This window comes from Cervus elaphus, chromosome 16 (genome assembly GCF_910594005.1).
Source record: "Cervus elaphus chromosome 16, mCerEla1.1, whole genome shotgun sequence".
Lineage (NCBI taxonomy): Eukaryota > Metazoa > Chordata > Mammalia > Artiodactyla > Cervidae > Cervus > Cervus elaphus.
Window position 1 is genome coordinate 35,366,223 of NC_057830.1, and position 23,547 is coordinate 35,389,769.

The 23,547-nt window shown below is 37.6% G+C and overlaps 1 protein-coding gene across 7 annotated transcripts in view; it reads left to right on the forward strand.

Annotated features, from left to right (window-relative positions):
• The window catches only part of UBAP2 (ubiquitin associated protein 2), a 112,235-nt gene that overhangs the window by 10,960 nt on the left and 77,728 nt on the right, over nucleotides 1–23,547 (forward strand). For all 7 annotated transcript variants that reach the window (XM_043927698.1, XM_043927697.1, XM_043927703.1 and 4 more), the window contains exon 2: nucleotides 20,765–20,904. In XM_043927698.1, the coding sequence (XP_043783633.1) occupies nucleotides 20,806–20,904 (99 nt within the window). In that variant the 5' untranslated portion in view covers nucleotides 20,765–20,805. The remainder of the gene's footprint in view (nucleotides 1–20,764; nucleotides 20,905–23,547) is intronic.

The window sequence follows — 23,547 nt, forward strand, 5'->3', positions numbered from 1 at the left end:
CATTAGTTTCTTAATTAAGATAGTTCAGACAGGTAAATAGGGATATGTCATTTCAGTGAAGTAGAGAAGAGGCAATTACTGATATTCCAGTTGATAAAGATGCCTTAGAACTGCTTAGAACCTTAGAGACTTTAAGTATAAACAATAACCCTTAATCAGGTTCCTGTTGTAAGTTGATGACAGAGAATGTAAAGAAAGGCATAGATATAAGGCCTTAAATCTTAAATTGGTATAGGAGGGAGTGGTTCATTAAAAGAATGGCTTAACGGTTTTGAGCTCTGGAACACTTGGAAAATGCTGTTGGCTACTTGGAAAATTTTGGAAATCTTCAAGTAAGGTCGTTTTGGATGAACTCCATTATAGGTGTAACTATCTAATAGGCAGTTACTTGGAGGTTGAATCTCTGGAGAGACAGTCTTTAGCTTTTGCTTTGAAGTTGAAAGTAATAATTGATGCCAGTAGGGCATAACATTTCTGTGGGAAGGGAGAACGTGCTTAAGAATTGAACAATATTCTTTCAGAGGTGGGAGAAAGATGTGATGCTGCTGAGCATTTGAAAAGCTGAGAGAACTAAGATGGTGTATTATCTGAGAAACCAAGAGAAAAAGTTACACAATGTGTCACATGCCAGAGATAGGTGAAAGAATGATGAGAACAAGAGAGGTTTGACAATCACTAGGAGTCAGTGATGACTTGGGGGAGTAGTATCTTTCCTTTTGTTGGAGTGTTAAGGTGGTGGAAACCAGATTGAAAGTCAAGGAGATGTTTGGTGAGGAAATGGAGGCAGTGAGTGTATTCTTTTTGAGAAAAATAGCTTATGTAGTCACTGCTTGCAAGATAGAACATGCAGTTTCTAGGAGGACTGAGAAGGTAATTTTTCTAAGCCATTGTTTTTAAAAATCTGGATGTAGAGAATAGTTGAACAGGTTTTTGTGCACATTCTTGTGAGAACTAAAAGAATATGAAATATTTTCTCAGTGTAGCTGTTGGAGATTTCCTCACTAAGGAATTTTCTATTTGGTTTGAATGAAAACTGAGCCTGGTACATAAGTGACAGGTGTGTTAACATTTACATGGATTGCGTGACTGTTTTGGTAGGTACATTCTTCAGGTAACTGACATTTTTTAAAAAGTTGCTTTTGGCATGAGCGAAACAGTAATAAAGATGCCGTTAGAATAAAACAAATGTGCTTTAAAGAAAGGGAAAAAAGTCAAGCAGTTCAGGGCTGTGTATCCTGAGGTATATGAGGAAAGTTGAAGAACTGTAAGGAAAAGCTGTGGGTATGAAGTACTTAAAAAATTAGTGTTTATATTTTTGCCTTATGATAGAGCTATTTTCGAATAGCTTAACAATGAATATACTGAACCTTTTAAATCAATTGGGAAATGTTTATGTATTTGTAACAATTGAGTGTCAAATGTTTAAATGATTTGTGAAAAATGAGAGTAACTTGAAATATTTTGTTATGTTTTCAGTAAGAATTGAAGATTTATAATGTAATATAGATTTGTAATATTGTAAATCAGCTAATATTCAACTAAAAAATAAAAAGAACTGAAGATTTGTAAAGTTTTGTCTGTTGAGGAAGTATAGTTGGGGTTTAATCACTTTCAGCAGTAATATCCAATTTACTGTATATTATTCAGTTTACTGTATGAGAGTGGTTAGCAGAGATGCCACTTTGCCCAAAAACCAAAACAATAAATTAATGTGAGATAATGGGTTAAAACTTTTTAAGTGATTGTGGGTTAAACTGGGTAATATTTTGAGTGCTGTTGAATAGGGATATTTCCTGAAGTTCTTTTCACATCTTGAGGAGTTTGGAGATTTTCCTGTGTTGGGTATTGTTATGGGTTTTCTGTTCTCGAAAATAAGAGGCAAGAATTAAACTGGCATTACAGTTTAAGATAATGTTTTGGCTTAGCGTTATCTTTGTAACTGGTTCTGGTCAATATGACTTGACTAAAACAAAGATTTGGTGTATCGAACTTGTATCCCCAAGAATGGTGAGGTAGGTTAGTCTACCCTTTCTCAATGGGTCTCAGGAAGAGAAAATAACCCAAAGGAAGAAGGTGACTTTTCCTTGCTTATCCTCTTCACTATAAAGGCCTTGGGCATGAGCAGCTAGTGAGAAGTTCATCTTTCTCCAGTGGAGGGTGGTGGCAAAATGGGAGTGTGGGTGTGAAGGCAAAAAATTTACAAAAATATGTCTCAGTCTTCATCACAGACTAAGACTACTCTTGGCATTATGTCTGTTGTGTTCCAATGGCTCTGAGACTTCACTAGATTCTCTTGAGAGGGTAGGTGGGGATAAATGCAGCTGAATGTGGTGGGGAAGAGCCAAGTCAAACTAGGATGTGGATAGGAGAATTTGAGATGGGAACATTCAGCTGGCAATTTATTATGACTTTTTAATACCCAGGAAATAGGCCTTATTTTTTCTTTCTCTGTGGTTTTTTTTGTTGCCTGATGTAATGTACGTTGACATCAGTGGCTCAGTGGATGCTTACACGTAGGTGAGGTGGTCTCTCAATCTTTCAGGCTACCAGAGAACAACCTGCAGAAAGTGAGGAAACATTTGAGGGCTTCTCACAAGAATGTTTAAGGAGGAAAGTGGTGTCTTGTCTCCTCTCCCCCTCAAGACAGTGAAACAATGCAGATGATTTTAAAACAAACAAGGAAACAGCCTGAAAGATCCTATTGTCCTTGGGTTCAGAAATATTTTTGGAACGTGGCCATACTGTGCTGCCCAGAAGTCATGCAGATGTGTAAATGCTGCCACTTTGAGAAAGAGGCCAAGACAGGAAAGATAATGATGATGAGTTTATTTAGGAAAGCAAGTTCCTGGGCATGCCCCAGATTTAGATAGATTCAAACTAATTCCTCACCTTTACCCATCACATGGTTAGAATAACTGATGTAGAATCAGAAAAAGTTAAATCATGTTTATTGTACTGTATTTGCCAGGGAAGAGAAATACTGCATTTTAGAAGGCACTTATATCAAAAAGGCTTGGAGCCAAAAACATTTCCGCACCTAAAGAATTTTCTTTCATTTTCTTGTAATATACCCAATTTCTCAACTGACTAGTGTAATCAAGGTGCTATAATTATATTGCCACGTTGCTTTTACATAATAGTTTATATGTTAATGTTCTGTGATAAAAAGCATGATATAGTCATTTCTCGTGGATTACAATGATGGAAAACAAATGAAAACAGTGGAAAGCTATTCACTAAACTGTTAACAGTAGTTATTTTGGGGTGGTGGAAGTGTGGGTGGTGGTTTTTTTTTTCCCCACTTTTCAGTGTTTTTTTTTTTTGGAACTTTGTGTTACTGAATGACTATTATGGGTAAAATAATAAAGTGAAATTATGTTTTTTGTAGTTTTCTCACCTTTCAATTGGAACCAACAGGACCAATGTTTTCCTCTAAGGTTCTTTGAGGGCAGTAATTTTCAAACTTGATTGTGCATCAAGTCTTGTTTAAACATTCCTGACTCACCAGATCTGGGTGATCTTTGGAATGTGCATTTGTGACGAGTTCTCAGGCAGTGCTGATGCTGCCGGTCTGGGTACCACACTTTTGAGAACCACTGCTCCAAAGTAGTTGGTGTGACATCCTGGCTGCACATTAGACATCTGCAGAGCTTGTTTTTTTAAAAGATTGATAATGATTTATATATCATAAAATGCATCCTTTTAAAGCATGCAGTTCAGTATCTTTAGTACGTTCACAAGGTTGTGCGAGTATCAGTATTCCTAGAACATTTTCATCACCCCAAAAAGAAGTCCCCCCCATTCTCATGAGCAGTTTGCCCATTCTTTCCTGATCCCATCCACTAATATACTTTCTGACTCTGTGAATTTGCCTTTTCCGGACAGTACATGTAAGTGGAATAATACAGTATACATATCTGCTCTTTTGTGACCAGCTTCTTTACTTAACGGTTTCAATGTTCATCCATGTTGTAGTTTATATCAGAAATTTGTTCCTTTTAGTACTTGACTAATCGTTGTATGGTTATATCACATTTTGTTTATCCATTCATCATTGGATTGTTTCTACTTTTTGGCTATTATGACTGATGCTCCTTATGGACATTCCATGTGTGAATTTCTGAGTAAATATATGTTTTCAGTTCTCCTGAGAGAACTGAAATTGCATGGTCATATGGTAACTCTGTTTAATTTTTTAAGAACTGCTTGGAGAACTTTTAAAAAACAGTATTGCTGTCTGGGTCTTAACTATTTTGAGCCTGATGTAATAGGACCTGGTTTCATTTTTTAGAAATTGCTCAAGTGATTGTACTACGCAACTAGGGGTGGTGATGGATGGTGATCCACTCACTATTCCAGAGTCTTAAACTTTGTTTATTTGATGATGGGAAATTCCTGATGCTTTTGAAGGTATCACCACTTAAGAGTGGACATTTGGACATGGTTGGAAAGCCACATTTAGGTCATGAGGAAGCTGACAAACCTGGGCTGACTTCCTAGCATTTTTGCAGAGTAGAGTTTTCTGGGCTCCTGCTTTACCTGTTTCACCATTCTGTTGGTTCCTTACGCCCATTGTGCAACCACGGGATGGGAATGGGGCAGAAGATAATGGCGTAGTTATCTAGTAATTGTTTTTAAATTTTGAAGTATAGTAGCTTTACAATGTTGTGTTAATTTCAGCATAGTGATTAAGTATCTTTTCAGATTATATTTCATTATAGGTCATTAGAAGATAATGGGTATATAGTAATTCCTTGTAGCCACAGCCTGTGAGGTAGTTAGAAGGTTTAAGAATGGAGGTTGAAAGCAGACTCTAGATGTGTCACTGTTTATGTGGGTGGGTGATAATTCTGGGAGAGCAAGGCCAGAGTATGTAACATAGGAAGATGAACAGAATCTGCTATAATTAGAGCAAGAAAAAAAATGTGAGTGTTTAGCAAGAATTATGGATTTATGAGAAAGCTGTTAATATTATATTCTGATAAGTGGATGATTTATAGAAATTCTGTTTTAATCTAGTTCCAGTGTAAGTTTTTTTTTAATTAAAGAAAAATTGAACTCTACTAGTTTTTGTCTATGGTGTTGTAACCCTCTACTGAAGGTAACATCCTGGTATTTTTTGGGGAGTGCTTGTTTGAATGCAATGTAAGTAAAAAGTACAATACTATAACTTGTAGATCTTTTGAAATGCTGTACAATATAGGGACCCCCTCCAACATCCCTTCTTTTTTAAAAAGATTTTTATTTTTAAGAATTTTTTTTTTTCTTTCTTCTTCTCCATGCTGTGAGGTGTGTGGGATTTTAGTTCCCTGACCAGGGATGGAAATGCAGAGTCTCAACCACTGGACTGTCAGCAAAGTCTGAAACCCTCTCCTCTGCCTTTTTTTTTTTTTTAGAGAAAAGACCTGAAAGGGTTAAGACTGCTCATGAATACCGAGGGGCTTTTCAAGGGATAGGCAGGCAAAGCATCATGAGGTGGCTGCTGAACTAAGACCTTAGTTAAAAGCCAGGGTTTAGAGCCAAGAAGTGAGCAGTGGAGGAGGAGTGGGACAGATGTGTGGAAGCAGCTATTGGGCAATTAAATACTTTTTCTTGACTGACCTTGCTGCTGCTGCTAAGTCGCTTCAGTCTCTGTGCGACCCCATAGACAGCAGTCCACCAGTCTCTGTGCGACCCCATAGACAGCAGTCCACCAGGCTCCGCCGTCCCTCGGATTCTTCAGGCAAGAACACTGGAGTGGGTTGCCATTTCCTTCTCCAATGCATGGAAGTGAAAAGGGAAAGTGAAGTCGCTCAGTCATGTCGGACTCTTAGCGACCCCATGGACTGCAGCCTACCAGGCTCCTCCGTCCATGGGATTTTTCAGGCAAGAGAACTGGAGTGGGGTGCCATTGGCTTCTCGGTGACTGACCTTAGGCAACCGCAAAGAGAAATATGACTATGCCAAATACTTTTTGATGTCCCATAATGTTCAGGAGTTCACCAGCACTCATCTTTTCGGGGGGCAGATGATGTGTACAGAAAAGCGTGTGCCGCGCCTGGGTGTGGGGGAGTTAACCTTGTCCACCAACTGCTCGAGGCCTGACCCTGCCCTCAGCAGCTGCGGAGAATAAAAAAGTACCAGCTTGGTCAGCTCCTGGCACGCATGGCACAAGCAGTTTAGCTGTGTGGAATTGGGTCTCACACTGGAGTTCCTTGGCACTGTAGCTGCCTTACTGTCCCCTGAGTTGGGGTTGTAGACTTCCCCTTGCTGGCTGCTTTGGGCCTTCCAAATTTGTTGAGGTCCTTAGTATAAATCAGTGTTGTTCTCTGCAGGAATGAAAAGATGAATTTCCTCTGCACAAAAAGGTTGAGAATAATGGGTGTTTTCTCGATAGAAAAAGCAAGAACACATATTGGAAGTTAAGTAAAAATAGTAAAACAGATCCGATTAGCAAAACATTACAATAGAGAACTAAGGGAGCCCCTCTGGGTATCTGAAAGGCTGGGAAGTTAGTTAGGTGAGATTCGGACCCAGAACCAGATCTTTTGCATCAGAGGTGAGTTATTAAGGTGACACTAACAGGAGTAATGCTGTCTTCAAGATGAGGAGGCTGACTTGGGATGTCTTGTTTATCTATAATTGATACATATGCTTGCAGCATAAAATAGTGGGGAAAGCACAGACTGTGGAGCCAGATGGCCTGGGTTTGAATCTTGGCTTTAGCACTTGAATCTTTGTCTTAGTTTCTTCTTGTCTGTAAAATGGGAGTAGTGTTCGTATGTATTTCAGAGTGTTGTTGGGAAGGTAATGACAATTCTGTATGTATAAAGTACTTCAGCGGTGTCTGGCACATGATGAACAGTTTGCATTTGCTGCTGTTATTATTGTCATAGCTTAATGGTTTCAGGATATTGGGAATGAGTGAATGAGTCTGATGCAGATGAAGGACCCCTGACCGACCCAGCCTTGCCAGTCTAAGATAGCTCTGGCATTGCTGGCCTCAGGAGTGAGGGAACAACATCTCTGTGAGCATTCATTCTTTTTTTTTTTTTGGCCTTAACGTTTGGCCTGTGGGATCTTAGTTCCCTGACCAGGTATCAAACCTGCACCCCCCCGCCCCCCTGCAGTGGAAGCACAGTCTTAACCCCTGGACTGCCAGGGAAGTTCCTCTGTGAGCGTTCTTGGTGGAGGCTGGCTTCTGTTCTTAGTAGTTGAGCCCTTAGCTGATTACATAATTCATGTTGTGTGGGTGTATTATCTTCTGTTGGGGGGAAAAAAGACATTCATTTTGCTGTTTCTGGAATATAATTTTTTCTTTTTTTTAAATTTTTTTCTTGATGCAGTCCGTAGCTGAGATACTCTGTGAACCTCCTGGTTTCAGAGGTATCTTCCAGTGCTGACACTTTGTGACACTGTCTTCAAGGCCTTGGTGCTTTCACCAGCGTCTTCACAGTTCTCAGCATGTTATCAGCAACTGTTCTGTAACTCTTCAGGATGACCAAATGTACTCTTGTTTTTCTTTTAGGGTTTATATGGTTTTTAGATAAATTTTTACCCAGCTATTTTTTTGAATGTCTTTTTTATGTCTAACTTTAGTTACCGTCTTCTTATAATGAATTTGTGGTATTGCTTATGTAAACTTTAGTAGAAGTACAGATGGCTGTTAACCGTTTTGAGTTCATTCTGAAGTTCTGGAACACTTGAAAATGCAGCTGAGATACCTTATCTACAAAAGGTCCTTGAAAAAAAATAAGTTAATAAACCATTTTCTAAAAATGACCCATTACAGAGAAAATCTTTGTACTTTAATCAAGTTGGTTTATTCTGTTTTACTTTCTTTATATTGCAAGTAATTTTATTTTTTTGCAAGTAATTTTAGACCATTCTTGGACTTCAGATAATCTAGGAGGAGCTTTATGTGGTATTTTGCTGATTTTGTTTTTAAATATTTTATTTTGTGTGATATTTGCTGATTTTGTTTTTGTTCTACAGATGTAGTAGCACATCTTATCCCTGTTAAAATCTATCACATCTTTAATTTACTTTGAATAAGGTGAAGTAAATATGGTTTTTATTTTATGTTTTTTTTAAAATATGGTTTTTAGAATTTGGTTGTATGGATTGAAATGACTAGGTGCTTCTGCCACTTGAGAACCTGAGATATGTATGTTTGCGTTTCTGCTGCATTATTTTTAGAATCTCTTGCTCTTGTCTGTTTCTATTCTAAGAATTCTCTTGGAACCTGTCCCATGGTAGTAGGTCTTGGGGGTGGAGAGTGATAGAGGGGATAGAACACAAGTGTAAACTGAATTCCTGTGGTCTGGCAGCTGGGTGCTTATTGGAGAAGTACTGTCATTTACTACACAGCTCTTTTTCCAGAAAAGGAAACAGAATTTCCCCATGTATGCTGAAGATGTTGATTTTTACATCTGATTTCCATGCCTTACTCATTTTCACAGTTCATTGGTGGTAATTTTTAAGGATGTTGGTAGTGATTTTGGTCACTTAGGCTTTTTACCTTGCTTTAAGAATTCACTGACTCCAGAACCTTTATGTAAAATATAAGAAAATTTGTCTGTTGAATCATACATCCTGTTAACTTTGCCTTTTCTGAGCTCTGTTTTCTTTTCCCAGAGGATTCCATTATATTTAAATATTGTTGTTTGGAAATAACCATTTTTCTCTTTTAATTAAGATTTACTGCTTCAGGATATTCATAAACTATTGCTACGAAAGACCTTTGGCATAAATATTGCAAATGGTTATTTCCAAACAATATTTAAACATAAAGTAAGCAATGTACTTTTCATGTTTTACAAAGCAGTTATTTTGGTTTAGCTGTGGAGCAGAAGCCTAATCACCTATTCATTGTTGAATGTGGATTAAGAATTGATGATTGGAATGGAGATAGAAGATGGCACTAGTGGTGAACCCTTCTGCCTGTGAAGAAGATATAAGGGACCACGGATTCGATTCCTGGGTAGGGAAGATCCCCTGGAGGAGGGCATGGCAACCCACTCCAGTATTCTTGCCTGGAGAATCCCCTGGTCAGAGGAGCCAGCGAGCTCCATAGGGTCACAAAGAGTCAGATACGACTGAAGCGACTTAGCACACACATATGGAGATAGAAAGTCTTAATGTTTATATATTGAGACAGTGAATTAGTAAATTTTTTATACTTTGAAACTTAAGGAGCTTATGGTTAATCTGATTGACAGCTGAGAATTTGGATATATTACATCAAAACGTTTGGTTGTAATAGCAAGGCTATTAAGACTAAAAGTCTTTTGTAAATCAAAAAAACTCAGTCTTAATCCATTCAGTTTAGCCTATTTCTGTACCTGCAGATTTTCATCACCAGATGGCACTGCTGTAAGAAGAAAGTTTCATTTTGCTATTTTTAATGTACCTAGTTTATTTTCATAAATAGAGGCACTGAGGGATAAATAGTTAAAGATAAGTGAGAAAAGGATCACATTATTCAATTAAAAAATTAACTTCTGAAATCTGTGGATAAACAAAAGATTTTTTAAAAGGGTTTTACCCCTGGAATACCCACTCAGACAGGCAAGTTTTGGTTGAATGCTTAACTTTAGATACTTAGCATAGAATTATAGAGTGAAGAATTATCGGGTATTGATGCTCAAAGTGATTTTAGAAGTAAGGAATCTCTTTATTTCAGAAATACTGTATGTTTCACATTTGTATGGTGCCTGACAGTTAAAGTATTTGTATGTATGTTTTCATAGCTGAGAACACTAAACTCAAAGAAAACTCTTAAGATAATCATGACATAACAACCTTGTTTATATAATACAACCAAAAGAATAAACCCAAACCAACAAAGTCTTCAAATTGTTTAACTCAAAAAAGGAGGCAAAGTGTGCTATTCGTACTGACAGTGAGAGATTCAGATAGAGGAAAAAGTTTTAAACCATGATAGACACATGAGATGTTCTCATTAATTGGTTATTTGCTATTATAGTGTATGCAAAAGAGTGCAGTAACATGCCTGTAGCCTTAAGCTTTCCAGTTGACAGAGGACCTATTAAGAAATCAATAAATGATGTTAGGACACCTAGTTCAGTACAAAGCTTGTGAAACCTTTTTTTAGCTAAAATCGTTTTCAGGGACATAATTTTCCTTGTGATGCCTGAAATGGTATCCTGAGTTATGATGTCTCATTAAATTTAAGATACACAGGTCCAAAAGATAACTAGAAATGCTTGTTTAATGCCATTTCATTAACCTGAGATGTGTAAGATTTATAAATAGGGGTACATTGTTTCACGACATGGGAGTGCTTGCTTTGCGGTCTCCATAACTGATTGTTTTAGAAAACAGTTCAATTTATGTATTGTTCTCTTTTGGAATCATTGACTCTGTTATGATTTGGTCTTTCTTAGGTTATTTTTAGTGTTTATAGTTGGAATATATGTGTACATATAGCCGACTCACTTCGTTGTACAGCATAAACTAATACAACATTGTAGAGCAATTATACACCAATAAAAAAAAAAGATACCAGCTTCTATCACATGTCATTTCAACACATTTGTCAAATGTCTCTTCTATTGACACCTACAGAGTAGTAAAGGGAGCAAAACAAAATGAGTTTCTGGTCTTGTTTATGATTTAAGTCTGGGAAGACAAGTTAAATATAGAAGAAATAGAGAATTTATAAGCTGAAATATGAATTGCATGTATATATTTCAGAGTTCAGAGGAAACTCAGTAGATAAAAGGCATTAGGAAAGAAAATCCTAGGAATCTGTAGGCTGTTTCGGAATATTTTAAATGGACTTTGATAGAAACTTAAGGACGGTTTGGGTTATCTGCTGTAAACTTCTGGTCAACTCTTGCTGGTTTTCATAATGGATAGTTTTCTATTGCTTCTTGTTTCGTAGTATTTCTTTCTTTTTTCTTGGCTGTACTGAGTGGTTTGTGGGATCTTAGTTCGCCTACCAGGGATTGAACCTAGGCCCTCAGAGTCCTAACCATGGGACTGCTGGGGCATTTCTCATAGTATTTCTTCCTTCCCTCCTTTCTTTTTTTTTTTTTTTTCCCTCCTTTCTTTTTAGTTGAAATATAGTTGATTTACAATGTTAGTTTCTGGTGTACAGTAAAGTGATTCAGTTTTACATATATATATATGCTTAATATTTTTTCATTATGGTTTATTACAGGATATTGAATATAGTTTCCTGTGTTGTACAGTAGGACCATGTTGTTTATCCATCTTAGTATTTAATAAAATCCAAATACTACTTGTCAGATGTATGTTGATAAAAAAATTTCCCAGATTATGGCTTGTATTTTCACAGGGCCAGCCTCTTTTTTATGAACAGAAGTTTTTAATTTTAGTTATTAATCTTTGGGATTTCCCTGGTGGTTCAGTGGCTAGGACTCCACGTTTGCACTGCATAGGGCATGTGTTTGATCCCTGGCTGGGGAACTAAGATCCTGTATGCCACATGGTGAGGCCAAAAAAAAAAAGTTATTAATCTTTGCAATTTTAACACCTTTTGACTTAAGAAAATAATTACTGTTATGAGATAAAAATTCCTGTATATGGGGTTAAAAAAATTAGCCTTATTTTCTTCTGAAATCAATAATTTTGCTTTTTGTGTGTTCTTAGAGTACCTGTAAAGTAACTTATAATGTATGGTTTAGGAAAAGACATTTTAAAAACTATACTCAACCAGTTCTTTCAGCCTCTTGGAAAGTCCATCTTTTCCTGACCACATGCATCTTATCTTGTTGGAAATCATATTTCTGGGCTTTCTCTTCTGATCCATTTCATGGATTGTCTATCCCTGTACCAATTGTCTACTGTGGTAAATACTGTAGCGTATAATCCTTGACACCTAGATGGTCAGTCTGGTGCCTTGTTGTTTTAAGAAGCATCTTAGCTGTTGACTATTTGTTCCCTGTGTTATTTTAGAATCACCTTGTCAGGTTTGAGAACAAAACCCTTGTTAGACTTTTGTTGGGAATTCAGTTGAATCTAGTTGAGGAAGAACGACCACTTTTATTGAGTGAACCTTTTAAGATGGGTGTTAGAGCACTTTTTTTCAAGGACCAGATAGTAAATATTTTCTGCTTTGCCTGTGTTATAACTTTTCAGTACTGCCATTGTAGTGCGAAAGCAGCCATAGACAACTTATTTAGAATTTTTTTTGTTAGCTGGTATTTAGGTGTAATTAATTTTTGTATGTTTATTTTGTATCTAAAATTTTGCTGAACTTATTAATTATAATAATGTATCTGAAGATTCTTTTTATATTTTTTATTAAAATTTACAGTGTTTCAGGTGTTTACACTTCTCTTTGGGAACTGTGGTTTTTTTTATTTTTTAAATTTATTTTTGGCTATGCTGGGTCATCATTGCTGCACCTGGGTTTTCTCTAGTTGTGGCGAGTGGGGGCTACTTTCTAGTTGCTGTGCGCGGGTTTCTCTCTCCTTGTGGAACAAGGACTCTAGGGTGAGTGCCCTCAGTAGCTGTGGCTCACTGGCTCCAGAGCACCGGACTCAGCAGTCGTGGCCCACAGGCCTGGTTGCAGCATGGCACGGGGGATGTAACTGGACGAGTGATTGAACTCGTGTTCACTGTTGAATCTCCGGGGAAGTTCTTGACCAAAAGAATATCAAGGAAATTGTTTCCAACTGGATATTCTTGTTTTACTGCCACCTTTTTGTAGAAATGCTTTGTCACTAAAATGGATTCTTAAAAACTTTTAACATGTTCCCTAAGCATGAAATAATATGACCATTCTACATTATTTTGCCATATATATTACCACTCTCCATTTTCAGCTTTCTATTTAATTTGGTAAAGCTTTTTATTTTTTTTTAATCAATTTTTTAATTTATTAGACACACAGCATGTGGGATCCTAGTTCCCCAACCAGGGATCGAACCCATGCTCCCTCCATTGGGAGCTCAGAGTCTTAACCACTGGACCACCAGGGAATCCCTGGTAAAGCTTTTTATGTGTAGTTATTGGAATTGGATTTGTTTTGCTGTTTTCTCTCTTTTTGATATTTATTTGCTTGTTTGGCTGGGTTGGGTCTTACTTGTGGGATGTGGGATCTTTGGTTGTGGTGCACAGACTCTAATTGCAGTGCAAGGGCTTAGTTGCCCTGCAGCAAATGGAATCTTCCCAGACCAGGGATCAAACCTTGGCAGCAGAGAGAGAACTCTGGCTTTTTAAAAGAGGACCTTGAGAAGGCTGATAATGAGTTTCTAGGCTTCCCTGAGTGGACGGATATGATCCAGTCTAAACAAGATAGGTTGGATCAGGCGGTAGGTTGGATCAGTTAGGGCATTGTAGTATTCTTTTGCTTGGACATCTCATTCATTGAATCATCTTTTAAGTGGCAGACACTGTTAAGTCTCAGTTTAAATTTTCAATCTAGTAGGCTCAACATTAAACATTTAATATCAAGTACATTATTATTATTTTGTACTTCTCCAGGGAGTTTTTTATTTTTTAAAATTGAAGACTAGTTAATTTAAAATACTGTGTTTGTTTCAGGTGTACAGCAAAGTTATTCAGTTATATAAAATTTTTCCAGATGATATTCCATTACAGGTTATTATAACATATTGAATATAGTTCCCTGTACTGTACAGTAAATCCTTGTTGCTTAGCTATTTTAATTACAGTGATGCGTATCTGTTAATTCCAGATTCCTAGTTTATCTTCCCCCAGCTTCCCACTTGGTAACTGTACGTTTCTGTGTCTGTTTCTGTTTCGTAAAGAAGTTCATTTTTTTTTTTAATTCTACATGCAGGTGATGTTGTCTTTGTCTTTGGTCTACTTTACTCTACTTTACTCAGTATGATCTCTATGTTATTTCATTTTTTTTCATGGCAATATTTCATTTTTTTTCATGGCTGGTTAATGTTCCATTGAAGTACATAATTTTCTATGTGCCGCATTTAGGACAGTTGATTCAAGCAGATATTTGTAGGCCGTAGATGATTAGTCTGTTTCCAGTTCATGCTCCTTAAGTGTGGTTCAGAGGGGAAGATGCATGTGTTTTCCAGGTAATTATATTCACCTGAAACAGCAGACTTTTTTTTTTTATTTTAATCTTAATATAGAATCTTTATTTATTTTTGGCCGTGCTGGGTCTTCGTTGCTATGCTTGGGCTTTCTCTAGTTGCGGCAAGCAGGGTCTGCTCTCCAGTTGCAGAGCATGGGCTTCTCGTTGCAGTGGCTTCTCTTGTAGATCATGAGCTGTAGGAGCTTGGGCTTCAGTAGTTGAGGCTTGGCAGGCGCAGTTGGTTGTGGCGCTTAGTTGTCTTAAAGCATGTGGGATCCTCCCGGGCCAGGGATCCAACCAACCACTGGACCATCAGGGAAGTCCTACAGCAGACTATTTTAACACTACAATTAGTTGATTGGGTTTATACCCATCTCAGCAGATCTTGAAAACAATAAGTTTCTTCAGAAAGAACATAGGTAGTATGTTGATTAAATACCATGTATAAGTTTATTGGGAGTCAGCATTTTCTCCTAACTAATAGTTTCTTTGGGAACAAGCAGGTACCTTTTGTTCTTAAGGAAGCATAGAGCCTGTTAAACAGTGTGTGAATTATAGGATTTTGTTTAATGACCGAATTAGCAGTTATAGTCTTCATTTTGCCTGGAAAGAAATACCCTTAAGCTTTAAATACATTTTAGAGCTCTGCTAAATTCTTAGAGCAGGGTTTTTAGCCTGGGCATCCATCAGCATTGAGCAGGTGGAGTGGGTTGTCCCTGGATGGGTTTTGACAGGAGAGGGAGGGGAGATGAGATGAGATGTAATTCTGAAATTTCAGGCAGAAGTTTCTGTGGGTATGCCTTTTTCTGAGGGGAGGGGCCATGGTTTTTAGCAGTTTGTCTAAGTGCTTAATGGCCCAAAAGATTGAGTCACCATATTAGAGTGAAACACATGCTTAATGACAGACATGAAAGTGTTATTTTTACCTTTAATGAGGTTGTGAATTTGGCATCTGAGATTTAAATGAACTGGAGAGAGAACATTCTTTAGGAAGGGATGTTTTGAAGTATGTATTGAAGCTTAAAGTATATGAGAAAGGCACCAGAGTTAGCAGTTCTTCACCTAGTGACATCATGTATGACTTAAGTGGACGGACTCTTTCTTGTTTGAAATTCAAGTTCTTTGTATTTTGTGGGATGTTTCAGCAAAGGATCTCTTCATCTTAACTCACTTCTACTTTAATTACTGAGTTGAGTTGTGATCCTGAATTTTTGACATTCTAGTTGCTTTCATGGTAACATGTGGATTAGTACTGTTGAACATTTAAGATTTCTGCTTTCAGTAGAGATCATCAGTATCATTTTTTCATTCTTTTTTATTCTTTCCGCTTCCTCTTGTATTTGACTTAGCGGTTAAAACCTTTGCCATTTTCTTATGTTCCTCCACCCCCCACTCATCTAGTATGCATTCTCTGCAGGTGTTTTGTCTCTTTTACTAAAAAAGTAAAGATTGATAAAACCAACTCTGTTGACTGTCTCTCCTAATCTTCGAAAAATTTAGCTGCTGTCGCACCCGCCCTTTTATTCATTCTGTTGGCCTGAGGAGAGGGCACCCTCTTCTTTTACAAGGGAGTCTTTTTCCTTTATTGCTATTTCAGTTTAATGCCTCTCAGTTATCTCCTCTTTGGCTTGTAGATAGGCCTCCTTTATCCAGTAAATATGCATTAAATGATTAAGCACACATCCCACGTTAAGCCCTGGAGGAACAGAGTGACAGGATGGGTGTCATCACTGTGTTCATGGTGCTTACAGTATATTTGAGTTGCTCAGTGTACCTCATCCTTACAAAATTCTACTTTGTTCTGTATCTCCTTCTGGTTACTACTTGCAAGTAATAGATGGTAACGATAACCCTATATGCAAAACAGAAAAAGAGACACAGAAATACAGAACAGACTTTTGAACTCTGTGGGAGAATGTGAGGGTGGGATATTTCAAAAGAACAGCATGTATACTATCTATGGTGAAACAGATCACCAGCCCAGGTGGGATGCATGAGACAAGTGCTTGGGCCTGGTGCACTGGGAAGACCCAGAGGAATCGGGTGGAGAGGGAGGTGGGAGGGGGGATCGGGATGGGGAATACGTGTAAATCTATGGCTGATTCATATCAATGTATGACAAAACCCCCCCCCAAAAAAATAAATAAAAAATAAAAACAAACTATTTTAATTAATAAATAAATAAATAAATAAATAAATTTGGAAAAAAAGAAAAAAGTATGATTAGTTAGTTTACTGTCCCTCTCCCTCATTCATCTTGGCATTTTCCACTCCACTTTTTCGACTTTTTTCAGGGTTTCTAAGCTCTATTGGCAGTGGTCACCAATCACCTCCTAGTTGCAGAGTTCCAGTGGAACTTCGATTGACTCAGTGATTTTTAAAATTCTTGAAAATATTAAAGGGTTTACTTTGTTATTTTAAATGTTCATGTTGTTTGCTATTTTTTAGCAAATAACTTTGCTATTTTTCTGAGCATATATGACTGTCAGAAAAAGTTAGGGAGATGGTGCTAAAGTGAAGTCGCTCAGTCGGGTCCGATTCTTTGCGACCCCATGGACTATAGCCTACCAGGCTCCTCCGTCCATGGGATTTTCCAGGCGAGAATAGTGGAGTGGGTTGCCATTTCCTTCTAAGGTGGGCTGCAAATTATGGTGTCTCTAGCCACAGGTCTTTGTGTGTTGGAGACGGCAGTGTCTACAGTTGGGTGTTGTGTAGCTTGTTTGCATAAATAAGAGTTCTGTCTCCTCCATCCTTGATGTTGGGATATTGTTTTGCTAGTGTAGGATATGAAGGCAAGAGTTACTCACTGGTTTGATTTCTAGGCTCTGTACCCTAGGAAATAAGCAATTGGGGCTCACTGTGTTGCATCTCATTGGTCTATAGAACCTTTTCAAGTTTTATTTCTGATTCTTAAAATGGGGATTATGCCAAATTCTATAGAGTGTTGAGGATTACAGTGAGTAATTTAAATAAAACATTTAGCTTGTTGTTCAGCATGTAATTAATTTAAATAAAAAGTTGCTGTCACTGTATAAACATTACAGTTGAGCCATATTACCTTTTATGGGGAACAGTAATTGGTTTTTTTCCCCTCACTGTTGTTTATGTGTACCCATCACTGATTATACTTTATCATATATACAAACTAACTTCTTAAGATGGTCAAAAACATTTTCTTGGAGGCATCTCTTTGGTACCCCTCTATTTTCCTGCTCTGATTAGATTTGATTTCTCTATAGGCCTCCTGTAGTCAAGATGTCATCTTGATAATTTTTCACTGTCATCTGAGGGAGTCACCTCTCCTGTCTCCTGTGTTAGACCTCCTTATTATCCCCCAGTTTTTGGCAATCACTGATCCTACTTTCTCTAATTTTGTCTTTTCTAAAATGTCATAAAAATGGAATCATACAGTATGCAGCTTTTTAAATCTGGCTGCTTTCATTTAGTATAATGTATTTGAGATTCATTCATGTTCAACAGTTGGTTCCTTTTTATTGCTAATTAATAGCTGTATGGATATGCTACATGTACTCACTCTTTGAAGCACATTTGGCATATTTCCAGTTTGGGGGGACTGTGAATAAAGGTGCTGTGACTTCTCAGATTATTTTTGAGAAAAGTGGCCTGTGGCCATCCCGAGCTACAAGGCAGGCTGAGAAATTGAATATTTAGCTTTTCACCCTCTTTGTAAGAGGACTGTGAGAGAAAAAATATGTTGTAAAGGGATTTTGGTAGGTAATTCATGGTGTCAGTTGCAAATGGCCTTTTCTTGGTATGCTGTTTCAGAGGTTTTGTTTGTTTTAGGAGCTTCCTGAGTTTGAGGTCCACAACCTGTTTCTGTCTTTACATTGATTGGAATCTTTGCTGAGTTTAGGATTCTAGATTGGAAATTATGCTCTTAAGACACTGTTGCACTGTTTTCTAAATTGGGGTAAAGTATACAGAATTTACCATTTTAACCATTTTTTAAGTGTACTTTTGCACACTTTATGTTAAGTACATTCACATGGTATTGTGGCCATCCATCTTCAGAACTTTTTACATTTCTTCCTCAATGAAAATTCCATACCCATTAAACAATAACTCCCCATTTCCCCAAGCTCTGGTAACTATTAATCAACTTTGCCTATGAATTGGACTACTCCAAGTAACTCATGTAAGTAGAGTCATAGGATATTTGTCCTTTTGTGGCTGGCTAATTTTGCTTAGCATAATGTCCTCAAGGTTCATTCATGTTTGTTGGATGTGTCAGAAATTCCTCCTTTTTAAGGGCTGAATAATACTCCACTGTATGTTTATACTCCTTATGCGCTTAACCTTTTATCTGTAGATAGAAACCTGGGTTGCTTCCACTTCTGAGCTGTTGTTAGCTGTTTTTAGCTATGAACGTGGGTGTACAAATATCTCTTTGAGACCCTGCTTTTAGTTTCTTTGGTTTATACCCAGAAGTGGAGTTATTGAATGGGATGGTAGTTCTACTTTATAGGAACATGGTACTGTTTTCCATAGTGGCTGCACCATTTTATATTCTTACCAGTGGTATTCAGGATTCCAGTTTTTCTGCATCCACTCTGAAACTTATGTTCTATTTAAAAAAAAAATTTTTTTTATCATAGTGGCCATGCTGTTCAGTGTGGTGTTTTGTTACTGTAATTGTGTTTTGATGGCGTATTGAATTATGTGCCTGGCACTTAGTTGCTATTGAGTAAGTGTTGAGTAAATAAAGGAAAAATTACAGTTGTTTTTGTCTCATTGGAAGATTTGTTATTTATAAGTGGTTTTTGCCTTAAGGTATAGCTTGCTCCTAGACATCACATTTTGAATTAGATTATTGGCAGTAAAGTCTTTTCTGGACATAATGTTGCCTTTGGGTTCAGATACCAACTGGAAATGGAAAGAGGCAGCTAAAACTACATATATTAATAGTAGTAACTGTATACACTTGGCCCTTGGCATCTTGCACAGGGTTGGTTCTAGGAGCTCCCTCAGATGCCAGAATCTTGTGGATGCTTGTCTCCCTTATAGAAACGGCATAGTTGGGACTTCTGTGGTGCTCTAGTGGTTGACTGTGCTTTCACTGCAGAGGGCGTGGGCTTGATCCCTGGTCAGGGAACTAAGATTCCCCCATGCCAAAAAAAAATAAAGGCAAATAATATTTCTTGAATATAACCTACATGCATCCTGCTGTATACTTTAAGTCATTTCTGGATTACTTATAATACCTAGTACAATGTAAATGCTGTGTAAATAGTTGCCATAGTGTGGCAAACTTGAAGTTTTGCTTTTTGGAACTTTCTGAAAAAAATGTTTTTCTAATATTTTCTATTTGTGGTTGGTTGAATCTGTGGATGCAGAGGGCCAACTATATAGTGGTAAACTAATTGCTGCTAAAATTGAGATATTTTATATTTTTGTTTAGAATTGCTGTAATCACTGTTGAGAGTAGTGTTTGCTTTGGGTTTGTTGTGTATGGCCTTTACTATGTTGAGGTATATTCCTTCTGCGTCTACTTTCTAGGGAGTTTTTATCTTAAACAAGTGTTGAATTTTGTAAAAAGCTTTCTCTGAATCTATTGAGATGATCATATATCTTTTATCTTTCAATTTGTTAATATGATGTATCACATTGATTTGTTATGTTGAATCCTTGCATCCCTGGGATAAAGCCCACTTGATCATGATGTATGACCTTTTTAATGTGTTGTATTCTGTTTGCTAGAATTTTGTTGAGGATTTTTGCATCTATGTTTATCAGTGATATTGACCTGTAATTTTCTTTTTTGTGGCATCTTTGAGTTTTAGTATCAGAGTGGTGGAGGCTTCATGGAATGAGTTTGGGAGTTTTCCTCCTGCAATTTTCTGGAAGAATTTCAGCAGAATAGGTGTTAGCTGTTCTCTAAACTTTTGATAGAATTCGCCTATGAAGCCATTGGCCCTGGGTTTTCGTTTGTTGGAAGGTTTTGTATTACAGTTTTGATTTCTGTGCTTGTGATTGGTTTATTCATATTTTCTATTTCTTCCTGGTTCAGTTTTGAAAGAATATACTTTTCTGAGAATTTGTCTAATGAGATGAACCTGGAGCCTATTACATAGAGTGAAGTAAGTCAGAAAGAAAAACATATATGTATATTAATGCAAATATATATGGAATCTAGAAAGGTGGTACCGGTGCTCCTGTTGGCAGGGCGGCAGTGGAGATGCAGACACGGAGGACAGGCTTACAGATGTGGGGGCGGGGGAGGGGAGGAGAGGGGGAGAGGAGGGGATGAGCGGAGGGAGGAGCGTGGACGCGCACACACTCTCATGTGAAATAGACGCCGGTAGGGACTTGCTGTGTGGCTCAGGGAGCTCAAACCAGCGTTTAACGACCCAGAGGCGAGGTTGGGCAGGAGGTGGGGGCTTCAAGAGGGCCGGCGCATGCGTATAACTGTGGCCGATTCATGTTGGTGATGGCAGAAACCAACACAATACTGTAAATCAGTTATCCCCCAATTAAAAATAAATTAATTTAAAAAATTGCTATAATTGTAAACCATAGCCATTTAGACTTGCCTTAGTAAAATTGGCTTAAAAGCTACCAGGGGAATCTAAAATCCTTAGTGGGTAGTTTCTTGAGAATTTCCTTTCTAGAGAATCTTTGCTTTATCTCATATTTCTTCCATATCCCTGAATTTTATCCTTGCTGTTTTTTTGTAATCTGGAAGTTTTGCTTACCATGTCTGATTTCTTGCAGATTTTCTATTTTGTGCATACGTTATTTTGTATATACTGTATATGATGACTTCGGTGAGCAGTGACCGGTCCAGAGGTGCTCGGGAAAAACCACAGATTTCAGCGACACAGGCAACACAACTACAGAAACAAGTGGTACAGGTAAGTTTTTGGGGAGCTCTTGTTTTCTTTGTTTAAAATTACAGAAATTAAGGGGCATATATGCTTTAATGTTCTCCTTTGTAGGAAACCCAGGATTTTGAAACTTGTTCTTAAAAAGATAGTTTAGGGATTTCTCTGGTGGTCCAGTGGTTAAGAATCCATTGCTAAAGCAGGGAACAATACTCTGAAGTAGAGAGAAATCTGAATTACAAGAGATTTTTAAAATGCTGTCTTTTCTGGGACTTTCTGGGTGGTTTGGGAGTTGGGACTCCATGCTTCCACTGCACAGGCACAAGTATGATACCTGGTTGGGTAGCCGAGATCCCGCGTGACGTGCAGTGTGGCAAAAAAACAAAAATGAGTTGTTGGGAATGGAAACTGTCTCCATCTCCCATTTTCCCAACTTTTGGAAAGCTGCCCATTGAGCTTTGAGAAGGATTTCTAGACCCTTAGATTTCTGATTTCCAGAGAATCAAAGTCTACAGAATGGAGGAAGGAGGGCCGCCAAGTATTGTTTCTACTAGTTTTTCCATTGGCCCTTTAGGGGTGACTCATTTTGTAGAAGAAAAAAGCTGCCCACTGAACTTGGAGAAGAATTCCTAGACACTTACATTTCTGACTTTCCTTGTAAAAAAACGTTTGGTGAGAATTTCTCAAAACAGTATTATCATTAACAGTTAAAATCATTAACCCTATTCCTGAAAGTGTTTCTTAAGGGAACAACCTGAAATTGGGGGTGGAATGTGTGTCCCTCATTCCAGAAGATACTTCCTGCCCAATCTAAATGTCTAATGCAGAGATGTACTGAGACACCCTATCGAGGCAGCAGGGTGTAAGAAGACCATGAGGTCTTTTGAATCTGAGTAAACCTGGGTTTGGGACCTAAGTTTGCCACTTTACCATTGAGATATTATTTAAGTCTCTTTGAACCTCAGTTTAAAAGAAAAATTGCTTGGAGAGTTAGAGAAACATTTTGAGAGTAGTACATATAATTTCTGAATATCCTTCTAGATTCCCCCCAGATTTTAACATTTTTGCCATGTTTGCTAATTTATCCTGTTCTCTCTCCTACAAAGGAGAGACCACACAACTTTTCCTTCAAACTTTTTGAGAATAAATTGCAGATATGGTGCATCTCTACCCCTAAATATTGCAGTATGTATTTAAAAAAAAAACGATCTTATGTAGTCACAAAACAGTGATCAAAAATCAGAAAATCAGCTCATCTAATGTAACCTGTACATTGTATTCATATTTCCCCAATTGTCCCAATAATGTCCTTTTTAGATAATTAAGTCCTTGATCATACATTGTATTTAGGTGTCAGTTCTCTTTAGTCTTTCTTTTTTGAAATATCATTTATTTTTTGGCTGCTGTGGGTCTTAGTTGTGGCACCGTGGGATCTAGTTCCTTGACCAGGGCGTAGACCCAGCCTCCTGCATTGGGAGCATGGAGTCTTAGCCATTGGACCACCAGGGAAGTCCCTCTTTAGTCTGTTTTAATGTAGGACTTCCTCTGTTTCATGACACTGATGTATTTGAAGAATATATGCCATTTATTTTAAAGACTGTCTCCCAGTTTTAGTTTGTCTTGATATTTTTTCATGATTAGAGGGAGTTTATGCATTTTTGGTAGAAGTACCACAGAAATGATGATCTGTACTTAATGCATCATACATGATGTATAGAACATAGGTTTGTCTTATAAACTGGTAATTTTGTCACTTGATTATCTAGTATCATGTGAGGAGATAGAAAAACACTCAAGTTTTAAAAAATATAAAATGGAGTGTGATAATGTTAAGCTTAAGAAGTTATTTTATGAGGAAAAATGGGCTTACTTGGGAATAGTAGAGAATTGCAATTCAGAATAAGCAAGCCATCGCAGAAACCATAGGCAAGTCTCAGAAACAGAGGAACCTTATTTTATAGAGAAAAATGAGGAAGTTGGGAGGGGTTATTTTGAACAAAAGTCCATTAGAGAAAAGTGAGGTACAGGGTAGTAAGGGTTTCTCAGTAACTGAGTTGCTGAAATAGTTGGTTTCTTGTGGGGATGCAGTGTACATCTTTTCCCATCGGGGCCTCCCTGCAGTGTTAGTTTTTCCTAATTGACCTCTAGTGGTACTGCCTGAGAGTTCCCCCTTCTGGTCTCCTGATTCCATTTTAGTGAATTTTCCCTCTATTAATTTCACAATGTTTACTTTACAGAATGCTTGGAAGGAATTAGAGATTATTTAAGTTCTATTCAAGAAGTGGTAGCTTTTACTCTTATTGTATATTCTGCATATGTTATGAAGTGATTATAATAATATTTGAAATTTTAATGAAAAAGGCCTGGTTATTGAAAGAACCCAGTATTTTGCTTATAACCCAACTGTTAAAACATTTAAGCAAAAGAATAGTTCTTAATTGTTGTTCAGTCGCTAAGTCATGCCTGACCCTTTACAACCCCATGTACTGCAGCACACCAGGCCTCCTTGTCCCTCACTATCTCCCAGAGTTTGCTCAAGTTCATGCCCATTGAATTGGTGATGCCATCCAACCTTCTCATCCTCTGTTGCCCTTTTCTCCTTTTGCCTTCAGTCTTTCCCAGTATCAGGGTCTTTCCCAATGAATCAGCTGTTTGCATTAGGTGACCAAAGTA